At 45.7% G+C, this 13,678-nt stretch overlaps 1 protein-coding gene across 8 annotated transcripts in view; it reads left to right on the forward strand.

The window, feature by feature from the left end:
* The first annotated feature begins 3,833 nt into the window (after positions 1-3,833).
* Positions 3,834-13,678, forward strand: part of IRAG1 (inositol 1,4,5-triphosphate receptor associated 1) — a 120,608-nt gene continuing 110,763 nt past the window's right edge. For 2 of the 8 annotated variants that reach the window (XM_081545287.1, XM_081545288.1), the window contains exon 1: positions 3,836-4,253. In XM_081545287.1, the coding sequence (XP_081401413.1) occupies positions 4,187-4,253 (67 nt within the window). In that variant the 5' untranslated portion in view covers positions 3,836-4,186. Of the gene's footprint in view, positions 4,327-13,678 lie in introns of all 8 variants that reach the window. The other 6 variants (XM_081545294.1, XM_081545299.1, XM_081545297.1 and 3 more) reach the window with 6 other exon arrangements.

A 13,678-nucleotide genomic window follows, 5' to 3' on the forward strand; every position in this document is an offset into this window, starting at 1 on the left:
CTATTGTACAACACAGGGAATTCTACTCAGTGCTCCCTGGTGACCTAAATGGGAAGGAAATCCAAAAAGAGGGGATATATGTGGTGGCTCAGACGGTAGAGCATCTGCCTGCAATGCAGGAGACCTGGGTTTGGTCCCTGGGTTGGGAAGATCCCCTGGAGAAGGGAATGGCTACTCACTCTGGTATTCTTGCCTGGAGAATTCCATGGACAGAGGAGTCTGGCCGGCTACAGTCCATGGGGTTGCAAAGAGTCGAACACGACTGAGTGATGAACACTGTATGTGTGTCTATAGCTGATTCATCTTGCTGTACAGCAGAAACTGACACGGCAGTGTAAAGCAACTATACTCCAATTAAAAAAAAGAATAAAATCTGTGGTCTAGTTAACAATAAGGTACCAGTGCCCACTTTCTGGCTTTCATATAGTCATATATGCTATTACCACTGGGGGAAGCTGGGGGAAGTCTACATGAGACTCTGTACTATTCTTGAACTTCCTGCATTTCTGTAATTATTCAAAAATAAAAAGTAAAAAACCCAAAATAACCTTTAGTCAGGCTCATGCCAATACTTGACACTTGGGGGAGGCAGTGCTGGAAGATGAATTAACTAAATCCCTGTTCCCAGCAACATTTCTGTTTCATTATTATTTTTGAATGTAAACCCGTGACTTATTCACATGATTCAAACTTTAAATGTATAAATAAAATATACAGTGTATACTCTTTGCCCCAGCCACTTAGATTTCCTCCCCATGGGCTACTACATGCTAAGTCACTTCAGTTGTGTCCGACTCTTTGAAACCCTATGGTCTGTAGCCTGCCGGGCTTCTCTGTCCATGGGATTCTCCAAGCAAGAATACTGTAGTGGGTTGCCATGCCCTCCTTCAGGGGATCTTTCCGACCAGGGACTGAACCTGTGTCTCTTATGTCTCCTGCATTGGCAGATGGGTTCTTTACCACTAGCACCATCTGGCAATTAATGTTAATGTTATTTGTTTCTTGTGTTAATTTTAGTGAGATTGTGTGTACACGCACATATGTACTTGTGAGTATGTATGTGTGAATGTAAGTATGTTTGTGTGTGTGTATATATATCTATACTGTTCTGTTATCTTACCATGAGATCTTAGAGGCTTTTCTTGTCACTACATAAAGTGCTTTCTCATCCTTTGCTGTGGCTATACCCATCATCTTTTATGGCTACCAGTTGGTGGACACTTATGTTATTTCCAATCCTTTTGCTTTTATACACAAAGCTGCAGTGAATAATCGTATTCATTTGTCATTTCCCCAAGTGTGGGAATATGTTTGCAAAATAAATTCTTAAGTGTGGAATTGGATCAAAGGATACAAGCCTTGTAATTTTGATCATGCTAAATTGTCTTCTATAGAGCGTGCTCATTTTACATGCCCATCAGTGACGTGCTTTATAAAATGCTTGTGTTAATGTAGTGATTTTACATATTATTTGGTGACCCCTTTGTGAGTCTGGTGAAAGCTATGGGCCTGTACCCAAGAAAAACAGAAATCACACAGTATTTTGCACACAATTTCAGTTGGCTCAGAGACCCCTGAAGGCTATCCATAAACCCTAATTTAAGAAATTAGGCTGAAGAGAAGGAAGCATGGTATGGGGGAAGACTTCTAGGGCCAAACTACCTAAGTTCACTTCTTTGCTCTACTAGTTACTGGCTGTGGAACATCAGACAAGTCTTTTTGCCTCTTCAAGTCTTAGTTTCCTTTTCAAAAGAATGGTATAATAGCTCTATTTCAGGGAGCACTTAGGAAGGTATATGCTTTTATGCAGAGTGTCTAATATAGTGATTGGAATATAGTAGGTGTTCGGAATATAGTAGGTGTTCAATATAAGGTTTATATAACACATGTAGACACATAGACACACAGACATGCACTCACACCTCCTTCCTCACATGCACACAAACCCAAGTCTCTAGTTGTCTTTGCAGTAATTGCTGCTGGATTCACAAAATCAACTTTTGGAGTACCGTTCCCTAAAATGGGGTTTTTGGACCAACTGCATAAGTAAGAATCACCTGAACGCCTTAATTAAAATATAGGTTTCTGGGCCTCACTTTAGATCCACAAGATTAGAATTTCTAGGAAAGGGGTCCAGAGAGTTTCACACTTGATGGTTCTATTGCACAATGAAGTTGGAGAAACAGTGCTAAAGAGTAATTCATTCTAGTCCCTATACCTGCAGTTCTAGTAGCTATCACCTTGTGGTTTTGCCAGTGGGAGCCTGTTCCCAGTAGATGGATAGGTACAGATGCCTGAGACAAAGCATGGCTAGTACCCAGGAGTCTCCTCTGGTTCCATCTACAAAAACACAGTTATTTATGGGTTTGACAGATAGCATGTACTATAGTCTCATCAGGAATCTCTTTTGTAACAAGCAAGGAGAAGAGACAGTCCAGGACTGGATGTCCATGGAAGGGGCTGGGATAGAAGCCCAGTGGGCCAGGTTTGGGGGAGAAAGCCTGCCACAGCCAGGAACTGAGGATAAGGACTGTATGCAGCCAGGCAACTGTCACCAGGAGAGCTTGAGGCCACAGGTCTTGAGGCATCAACACCTAGAGCTCTCAGCACGACTGGTGAGCACTTTCTGAGGCAGTAAGTGATGGCCCATGACTAGAGTTGCCAGATTTAGCAAATAAAAATACAGGATGAGCCATTAAATTTCATTAAATTAGAATTTCAGATTCTATATATGTGTATACACACACACACACACACACACACACACACACACATACATACATACATACACATATATATGGGGCTTCCCTGGTAGGTCAGCTGGTAAAGAATTCACTTGCAATGCAGGAGATGCCAGTTTGACTTCTGAGTTGGGAAAATCCCCTGGAGAAGGAATAGGCTATCCACTCCAGTATTCTTGGGCTTCCCTGGTGGCTTAGATGGTAAAGAATCTGTCTGCAATGCGGCAGACCTGGGTTTGATCCCTGGGTTGGGCAGATGCCCTGAAAGAGGGCATGGCAACCCACTCCAGTATTCTTGCCTGGAGAATCCCCATGCACAGAGTAACCTTGTGGGCTACAGTCCATGGGGTCACAAAGAGTCAGACACTACGGAGCAATTAAGCACACAGCACAGCATGTGTGTGTGTGTGTGTGTGTAAGCATGTTCTGTGCAATATTTGGGGCACACTTATACTAAAACAGATATGTGTTATCTGAAATTCAAGTCTAAGCAGGTGTCCCGCATTCTATCTGGCAGTCCTACTCAGGGTTTCTCTGAGCTGCCTCTAACTGCTGAAAAGGGTTGGAGCCCCCATGTGACTGGCCAGGGCCCACAGCACCATTATCTTTCTCTGGATGGGGGGCTGCACCCAAGGTGGTGAGGAGCTGCACCCAAGGTGGTGAGGAGCGAGTAAGGGCAAGGTGTGGACTTCGGGAGAGAGCAGCTCTTTCTCACCTGTGTCTGAGCAGGGGCAGGAAACTTGCTGGTGTTGATCACCAAGTCTGAGACGCTAGCTCTGTGCTAAGCCTTTAAGTATCATCTCATCAAATCCTCCTGCAACCCTAGGAGTTAGGCATTGTGATCCCAATGATTCCCACTTTAGAGATGAGGAGACTGGGGCTCCATGAGGTTGAGACCACAGGGCTACTCAGTGGAGGAGCAAGGACTGAAGCCCTGGGGCTGGTGCCAGGTCTGGGATTAGCTGAATCTTCCAGGCCCTTCTCTCTGCTAATCCCGAGGGCTTAAGGTGGGAGCAGCCCCCACCTCCCAATCCCCGGGACAGGAAATGTTCCCAGTCTTGCTGGCACTGGGCCAGGGTCTTGTCCAGGCTCACAGGCTTGCTGGAGACTCCAGGCTGGGAGGCAGATCAGTTGAGTTCTCTTGGTTCCTGCCTGGCTGGGACATGCCCAGCAGCATGAGCTGCCCGCGGGCACTGCCCTCTGCTGTGTGGGTGCCCGTGGGAGGGGCCCACGGCCAGCTACTGCCTCTCAGGCCCAGCCTGCACTGAGCCTCGGGTGGCCTGGCCAGCTTCTCTGCCGTTTGCCCCCTGAGCCGGGCCAGAGGGGTCCCCGAGGAGCTCTGGGATCTAAGTCCCAGCCCCTCTCTGAGGAGGCGGGCAGCGGAGCTCGGCAGCCAGAGGCTTCTCAGCTCCAAGCTCCGGAGCCAGATGTAACATTGACCTTAAATGGTAAAAGCTCCCCAGAGTGAAGAGAGGCTGGCCGGAGGAGGAAAGGGGAATAACTCAGTTTTAGGTAAGTCGTCGCTGTCTCCAAGAATAACCCGCATCTTCAGCCGGGAGCAAGGGAACTCTTCTCCTCCTTAAAGGTACAGGGTGTGCTGGGATGGGGGTGCCTGACTTTAACTTTCTAGGGGAGCTGGCTTGGTCGAATGGCATTTCAGCCGAGTATTTTTATTGTTGCTGTCATCATTTTAAAATAAGAAGTGAATCTTAGCCCATCCTAACTTAACTAAATTGTGCTTCTTTTTCTTGTTGTTGGAAAGCATGCACAGGTTAGGGCAAAAACGTGGGTTCTGACTGGGGATCCTCATCCCCAGATTTCCTGTGGACCACTTTGGAGTAATAGAGGGTCCCCAGATTACGTAAGCCCACTGGGCAGGGCTCTTCACGCATCGCCTGCTGCCCCAGCCCTGCTCTGTGAGCACTTGTGTCTCTCTCTGCCACCGCCACCCCCCCCCCCCCAACACTCTGGCCTCCTGACCACTTTGGCCCTTGTGCTGGCCCAGCCCTGTCGGTCTCCCTCCTTGACCTGCCCCTGTGTCTGTGGCTACACTTTCTATCCTGTGTTCTGATGGCAGCCCCTGTTTTCACCCCTGTCCCCATCTCTCCTGCCTCTAGCTTTGCCCCTCTGTGACCTTTCCCTCTACCCTCGAGGAGTTGTGTGTGCCTGGCCTGTGTGCTGAGCCTGCACACCTCCAGAAGCTCGGAGTCAGAACTATTCCTAGAGTGGAAGGCACTCAGGCTGCCTTTTTCCAAAGGAAAGACCAGTGGAAGCCAGAGGTCAGAGAGGGGCCCAGCTGTCTGTTCCCTCCTGTCCAGTAAACGGCTATAAAAGCCTGGAGATGCTCATCAGATTGAGTAAACACAGTGTGGGATTGTCAGGGACCCCTGGCCAGTGCTCCCATCTCCCAGATTTCAGCAGCAGCTGCCCTCTTAACACCCACTTTTCAGGCTGCTCTTTGAGGGTCTCGATGTGGGGGGAGACAAGCAGCCCATGGATCTCCTGCAGGAAAAAGGAAGTTGCTTCCCAGGCTGTTAGACTGGGAGCACTAGGGAGTCGGAGCCTGCTGGGGGTTCTGTTGTCCCCACCAGCTGACAGTGACGTGCGGGTGAGACAGGTGGCGTGAACTCCCCTCAGCTTCACCCCAACGCTTTTATGGGGAGGAAACTCAAGTGACTTGTCTAGGGTCAGACCACTAAGGAAGAGCAGAGCTAGGAGTCAGAGCCAAGTCTGTACGAGTCCAGCTGCAATGCTCCTGCCCCTCAACACAACTGGGAATATGAGGGCCTTGGGTAGCATCTTGGGCTTTTTGTCCCTAATGAATATTACAATTGTCATTGTCATATTTGTTTTGTCCATGATTCAGTGGTGTTTGTGTGTGGGTGCACAAGTCAATAGGTGTGTGTTGAAAGTGGCTGTTTGTATTCACAGCTGATGTACCTTCCTCTGTGCTTGGTAGTAAGCAGGGTGTTCTTGGATACCATGTAAAATTGGGAGGTATAATCATGTACAAATTGCTACACCATGATCAATGATCCCCATAATCATGTTTTCTAAAAGAAAAAAAAAGCAAACATGCCATTCTTACTATGCATGGAACACTGTTCTAAGCACTTGCCGTGTAGTAATTCAAACTTCCGCAACCCTACAAAGCACAGATTACTATTATCCTCATCATGTAGATGGGACATTTTAGCAGAGAGAGGTCACACAGCTGGTGGCAGATGGTGCTGGCCTATGACCCCAGGCAGCCCATCTCCATAGGCTCTGCTCTAACCACCATGCCCTGTTCATCTCTGGTTGGTGCTGTTTCTGAGCGGTCGTGGGGAAGCACCGACTCTCTTCCAACACTGCGTGGCAGACTTTCCATACATGATTTCATGTGCTCTTGCCAGCAACACTAAAGGGAATGTGTCTTCACCTCAGTTTCATAGGAGGAGACTAAGACTGGGGGATGTTACATGACTTGTCCAAGGTCATCCAGCCATCAAGTGACAAGCAGGAGACTTCGTACCCTGGATGAAGATAGTTAAGGCCATGGGATGTCTTCTACTTGAAACTAACTTTCAGGTGGACCAGTGGGCTCATAATTTCAGGATGAGGGGTTGATTCTGTGAGTCTCTGTGTGAGGAAGCCAGATTCCTTGCCTGGTGGACTGAACCTCACATATGGATTTTCAGCTTCCCAAATAATACTTGCCTCTGTCCTCTTAGTAATAAAGGTGGATGGACGTGCCCACACCTTCAGCAAGAGTGGATACTGAGCTCTCTTAGGGCAGAGACCCCGTCTCATTCTGTAGAGTGTGTCCTACACTCAGAATAATGCCAAGAGTATATCAATACAAAGTTCGCAGGAGTGATTTTTTTCTTATGAAGAAATGGACATAATGTTTATAATGTGTTTTCTGGTTAAACAGGGCCCTGGGTTATCATGTATGTGTGCCTGATGATTAGATTCTTCTGGTGTATCTTGAGAGAATGCAAGGTGTGTGGGGGGGGTGTCTCTAGTCTTCCACCCCCTCCTTACCCTGCCACCTCTCCTGGGTAGCCCCATGTAGCTTCCAGAGTGCCTCTCAGCCATCCTCTCTGGGGCTTGGTGGTCTGCAGAGGGACTGTTTGATGACTGAGGAGGAGCAGAGGCCCAGATGGGTGGGGAGGAGAGATCTAGGAGCCTCCAGACTCTGCTCTTTGAGCTCTTGGAGGCAGGGGGACAGAGATAGAGAACTGAGTTCTCTTGTAGCAAATGTAAAAGGAAGGAGGAGAGAAAATGGATATGAATTGACTTTGTGCCAGGTTCTGTGCTAGAACTGTTATTTAATTTAATCCTGTGGTAGAGATGAGAATGTTGTGGTTGAGAGAGGTGAAGCAACATGCCCAAGGGAACACAGTTAATGGGTGGTGAGTGAGGACTTCAGCTCAGGCCAGTTTGGTCCAAAGTGGGCACTTATGGTGCTAGATGCTGCCCTGCCTCTAGTTAGTAACCAGGATCTCGGGCAGTTAGAGTGTCACAGTCCAGGTAATGGGAAGGTCAAGGGGATTCCTTTTGCCCTGTGGACCTTGGAGGCCAGACCCTGAGTCCAGGTGACAGCCCAGGGCAGCCTCACTGGATGAGATGCAGAGGCAACATGAGTCCGTGACCTTGGGCATGCCCTGACTTCTCTGTGAGGGCCTTTTCCACGAAAGAAGGCAAACAGGTGACAGTCAGCCAACCGGACAGAAAACCTCTTCCGCCTCTCGGCTAACAAGCCACAGATGTGAAAAAAGGGTTGGCAAAGGCTGGGGCTTAATCTGCTCTGGTTACTTTCTTCCCATCCCAGTACTTCTTAAATTTATAATTCTTATTCAGATTTTTTTCCCTAGTAATAAAGGTAATGTGTATTCTTTGCTAAACTTTCTTGGAAAGTATAAGTAAGAAATTCAGAAACAAATATAAATAAATGAAAGATCCCTGTGGAATAGTATCACTCAGAGATAAATACTGGGTTTTTGTTTTTGCCCAGGCCGCACGGCATGGGGGATCTTAGTTCTCCGACCAGGGATCAAACCTGTGTCCCCTGCATTGGAAGAGTGGAGTTTTAAGCACTGGACCATCAGGGAAGTCCCCATAAATATTGTTAATATGGAGTGTCACTTCCTTTACATTTCTTTATATTTTATAAAACTAGGGTCTTACCATACGTGGCTTTATAGTCTGCTTAAAAACAAATTTTTTTTTAAAGGAATTCCTTGGTGGTCCAGCGTTTAGGACTCAGCACTTTCACTGCGGTGGCCCAGGTTCAGTCTCTTGTCGGGGAACTAAGATCCTGCAAACCACACGACACAGCCAAAAATAAAATTTTTTTTAAAGACTATTTTTTTTAAGAGCAGTTTTAGGTTCACAGCAAAGTTGAGAGGAAGGTCTGCACAGAAACATCCCAGTTCCTCCCCACCCCCACACATGCATAGCCTCTGCCAGGTAACAGCTCTGCCAGGGTAATACATTTGTTACAACTGATCAACCTCCACTGACAATCACAGTCATCCAAAGTCCATGGTTTACCTTAGGGTTCACTCTTGGTGTTTTACATTCTGTGGGTTTGGACAAATTGTATAATGACCTGTGTGCACCATTATAGTATTATACAGAGTATTTTCACTTGCCTAAAAATCCTCTGTGCTCCATTGATTCATCCTTCTCCAATAATGCCAACTTCTAGCAATCACAGATCTTTATTACTGTCTCCATAGTTTCGCCTTTTCCAGGATGCCATACAGTTGCAATCACACACTATGTAGCCTTTCCAGACTGGCTTCTTTCACATAGTAATAAGCATTTAAGATTCTTCTATGTCTCTTCATGGCTTGATAGCTCATTTCTTTTTAGCACTGAATAACATTCAGTTATCTAGATGCACCACAGTTTATCCATTCTCCCACTGAAAGACATCTTAGTCGGCTTTTTTTTTTCCACTTTTAAAAAAACTGAAGTATTATTGATGTGCGATATTATATGTTACAGCTTACAACATTCAGTTCAGTTCAGTCACTCAGTCGTGTCTGACTCTTTGCGACTCCATAGACTGCAGCCAGGCCTCCCTGTCCATTACCAACTCCGGGAACTTACTCAAACTCATGTCTGTTGAGTCAGTGATGCCATACAACCATCTCATCCTCTGTCGACCCCTTCTCCTCCCACCTTCAATCTTTCCCAGCATCAGGGTCTTTTCAAATGTGTTATTTCTTCGCATCAGGTGGCCAAATTATTGGAGTTTCGGCTTCAGCATCAGTCCTTCCTGATTCACGATTTTTAAAGATTCATTTCAGTTCAGTCGCTCAGTCGTGTCCGACTCTTTGTGACCCCATGAATCACAGCACTCCAGGCCTCCCTGTCCACCACCAACTCCCGGAGTTTACCCAAACTCATGTCCATCGAGTTGGTGATGCCATCCAGCCATCTCATCCTCTGTCGTCTCCTTCTCCTCCTGCCCCCAATCCTTCCCAGCATCAGGGTCTTTTCAAATGAGTCAACTCTTCACATCAGGTGGCCAAAGTATTGGAATCTCAGCCTCAACATCAGTCCTTCCAATGAACATCCAGGGCTGATCTGCTTTAGGATGGACTGATTGGATCTCCTTGCAGTCCAAGGGACTCTCAAGAGTCTTCTCCAACACCACAGTTCAAAAGCATCAATTCTCTTAATATCTAGCATCATTTTGTACATATCATAGGCTTTCAATAAAATTTAAATCCTATGGCAGATATATCTAAGTAATATATATTTATATAATAAAATATGCACATATTTACAATAAAAAAAAAAGCATCAATTCTTTGGCACTCAGCTTTCTTCACAATCCAACTCTCACATCCATACATGACATACTCCTTATATAGTTTTAAAATGCTGGCTGTATTCCCTATGTTGTACATTATATCCTTATAGATCATTTATTTTATACATAATAGTTTGCGAATTTTAATCCCTTACTCTTATCTTACCCCTCCTGCTTCCCTTTCCCCACTGGTAACCACTGGAGTTATCTGTGAATCTCTTTCTTTTTTTGTTATATTCACTAGTTTGTTTTTTAGATTCCACATGAGTGATATCATAAAGTATTTGTCTTTCTTTGTCTGACATTTCACTAAGCATAATACCCTCCAAGTCCGTCCACGTTATTGCAAATTGCAAGATTTCATTCTTTTTTTTTTTTAATGTCTGAGTAGTAGTCTGCTTTTTTTAACCAAACATTCTATCATGATCATTTTCTCATGTCATCAAAAATACTTCAAAACATGATTTTTCAGGGGTTGTATACTACCTAGTAATTCTGCTGTGCAACAGTTAAATCATCATTCCTCCCACTGGGCATTTACAAGTGTGGTTTTTCTTTGGGGCCTGTCTCGGTGGCACACACATGACAGCTTTTCCATCCACATGTGGCGTTTCGGAACTCTGTGCTCCCAGGTGTGGAGTACGCTCTAGGGTGTGGGCTTTTGCGGCAAGGTGCTAGTGAGTGGGATACTGACTCAGCTCGAAATACACAGATTCACGTCAGAATTGCCTTTTATGTTCTTTCCCATCTATCTGCAGCAGCCCAGGAGTGCGGGTGTGCAGGACTTGCAGTACTAAAACCAGACGTCCCAGGCATATCGGGGCAAGTTGTTCTCCTGGGTTTGGACCTAGTGTGCCTTCAACGTCTTTCCAATGCTTTCCTGTTTCTCTTCTTGACAAAAGTGAGAGCAAGTCTTGGGCTTGGAGACTTCGTCAGGAATAGTTAGAATTTAATAACTGTTTTCATTAAGTTTATTTTTACAACTAACTCCTCTCTATTTGTGTTACAAATGGTACTGACTTTTCCATGGATGGTAGTGATATAAAGTTCCCTTTTAAAATAAATGTGACGACAGGGGAGGCTAACACACTGGACACTTCTTGTGTGTGCAGCGATATTCTATTGTTTTCCCTGCAGGACCTCATTTTGTCCTCACAGCAGCCCTCTGAAGTAGTTACAACTGTTAGCTCTATTGTATAGGTGAGGAAACTGAGGGCCAGAGAGGGTAAAGACCTTGGCCAACTACACAGAGCTGGTAAATGGCCCAGCCAAGATTACAATCCTGGCTCCTTGCCTCTCTGCTAATCAAATGAAAAAATATTAAATCACTAAATATATAGGTGGCACACAGACATGGGAGAACATGTGAGGGTGGGGTACAGATGACTCAGGTTTAGGAAACACAGGTTTGGAGGAAACGGATTCTGTGAGCAGGCGTATCAGTGAGTATAAGATGTGGCAGAGGGAAACTGAGCCACCCCAGTAAAACTAAGTGAAAATGAGTGGCCAACAGGCCCAGGAGAGGCTGGAAGGGAGGGGCCATCCAGTGACTGCAGAAGGGGTGCAGGGCTGGGACGGGGTGCAGAGGGCAAGGTGGTCACTCCGGGAAGGGACACTTAGAGGCTACCGGAGGCTTCCCACAGGCTAACCGGAGCATGTTTCCAGAGAGCCCAAGGTTCCTGGTTCATCAGAAGAGAAAGAAAGCCCAAAGACACTCTTGACTTTGCTCATACAGACGTGGTCAGAAGAGCGCCGGCTCTGAGTCGGAAGGAGAGCTCAGCCTCGACCCGCTCTTCTCTGACGATCACAGTGGAAGCTGGTGGCTGGAGCTGGAAGTAGCATCTTGCCTGGTGGAGAGCACAGGCCCTGTAGTGACCACGGGACTCCACCACTGACCAGCTATACATCTTGAGCCACAGCTAACCTCTCCGAGTCTCAGTTCCCTCTCCTGAAAAACAGAGATAATGATGGTGTCCACTCTGTGGGGTTACATCTCTCAGCTTGGTGTCTGCTCTCAGCAACCCCCTCCCATCCCACCCTTCTGTGTCAGGTTTTAGTTGTGGCACGTGGGATTTTTCGTTGTGGCATTCGGGCTCAGTAGTTAGTTCTCAGATCTTAGTTTCCCTACTAGGGACTGAACTCTCATCCTTTGCATTGGAAGGTGAATTCTTAACCACTGGACTGCCAGGGAACTCCCAGTATGTGGCATCTCTATCAGGTCTCATAACCTTGTCCATGAGCAAGGCCCTATCTTCCGTTTAGTAGGGAAATACAAGTCTAGAACCATGAGCTTTCTATTAGCAGGAAATGCCATGTCCTATGTCATGAGTCCTGAGTCATTCTCTCTGACCCACCAAGGTTTATGCCCGAAAAGTTCCTAGACATGGCCAAGGCCACGCAATCTGCTATAGAGGCAGCATGGAGTATGGTTGGGACCTCAGGTGCTCAAATCAAATGAGCTGAATTCAAATCCCTACTCTGTAACTTACCATATGACTTTGGGGGGAAAGAATCTAACTACTTTTCTTACCTGTAAGATGAGGCTGAAGATGATAATAATTTAACTTGCTTAAAGAGATTTTATGAAGATGAAATGGACTGCTGTATCCATAGTACTTGTATGTGTATAAGTACTCAATAAATAATAACTGTTATTTAAGCTTAGATTAACATCAAGCACATGGAACACCTAGACTTTTGCGGCTCTAGGTGGTCAGATTTCACTAAGGGCTGTCTTGTCATGATGTTTTCAACTTGTTTGGGGTTTGGATCCCTGGTAGAAAGACTGTAATGCCCTTCGGGACTTCTTACCTAAGACATCTTTCCTATCGCCCAGTTGAGGTCAAATTTGTCCCTGATTGGAGGTGATGATGATGAAGCTGAATATTGTCAGGAAGAATCTAGACTGGATGCCAAGAGGACTCCCTAAGGAACATGATCTTGGGGGTATTCCAGGGTCCTGGACCTATCCCTAACCCTGGTCTGTGGCCTGGAGTTAATTGTGTATATGGAGACTGTCTCATGATAATCAAACTCACAAGAGACTGAAGTATGTAATTCTGAATGTCTGTGTGCTACTGTATGGGAAAGGATTACCCTTCCAGTGACCAAAATGCCTGGGAGACAGAGATTTATCTCAGAAAGTGGGAAGTTCTAAGGGGTATTTCAGGTGAGCCATAAAATGGCCTGATAGCCATCTCTGCTTATAACAAAGAGACTCCCCCAGAGCACAGGATGGGTCTGTCCCCTGGGAACTTTAGATAAGTGTTTCTCTTTGGAATTCCCTTTGTCTTCTGTAGAAAGATGGGATTTGTTGGAACACAGTTCAGAGAATCAAAGAAAGGAGTAGACCTGCCCCAGGAACACAGCCCCCAGGGCAGTGGTAGGGACCTCTCAGCAGGAACTTGCCAGTGTTTTCTTTAGAGCAGAGGGTTTTGATGGTTCATCTCATCAATTAAAATATGTTTAGGATGCATCTCTAATTTGTGTGTATATCTTTATTTTTTGTTATGTTTATGAGCTACTGCATTAATGCTGTGCTTGTGCTCAGTCATGTCCAAGTCTTTTGCGACCCCATGGACTGTAGGACTCTTCTGTTCATGTAATTTTCTAGGCAAGAATACTGGAGTGGTTTGCCATTTCCTACTCCAGGGGATCTTTCCAACCCGGGGATCAAACCTGTGTCTCTTGTGTCTCCTGCACTGTGTCTCCACTGGCAGGTGGATTCTTTACCACTGGCGACATGGAAGTTATATTATAAAACTAGTAAAAATAGAAATTTTTAAAATTTAAAATAAGAAAAAGAAAACGCTACTTAAAAATCTTGCTTTGTGTTTTTACCAGTGCCGTCAACTTTTTTTTTTTTTTTTTGCTTTCCTTAAAAGAGTATTCTTTAGTAAGAGAAATGTGATTACTTATGCCTTTTTATGTTTTAAGATCTCAGCACTTTGGATAACCTCTGGCTTTAATAACTGTCATGGCTACATGAGACATGTACCAGTCTCCCGGCGAGGAACCAAGTTTAACTGAGTTGGCTCAAGAGATTTAACAAAAGAAAGAACCATTTATAGAGGTTTAGAAACCATGAGGGATGGTGCCCAGGTACTCCCCCAAGCTAGCAACAGCA

The sequence above is a fragment of the Giraffa tippelskirchi genome, chromosome 11, assembly GCF_054371585.1.
Source record: "Giraffa tippelskirchi isolate mGirTip1 chromosome 11, T2T-mGirTip1v1.2.pri, whole genome shotgun sequence".
Lineage (NCBI taxonomy): Eukaryota > Metazoa > Chordata > Mammalia > Artiodactyla > Giraffidae > Giraffa > Giraffa tippelskirchi.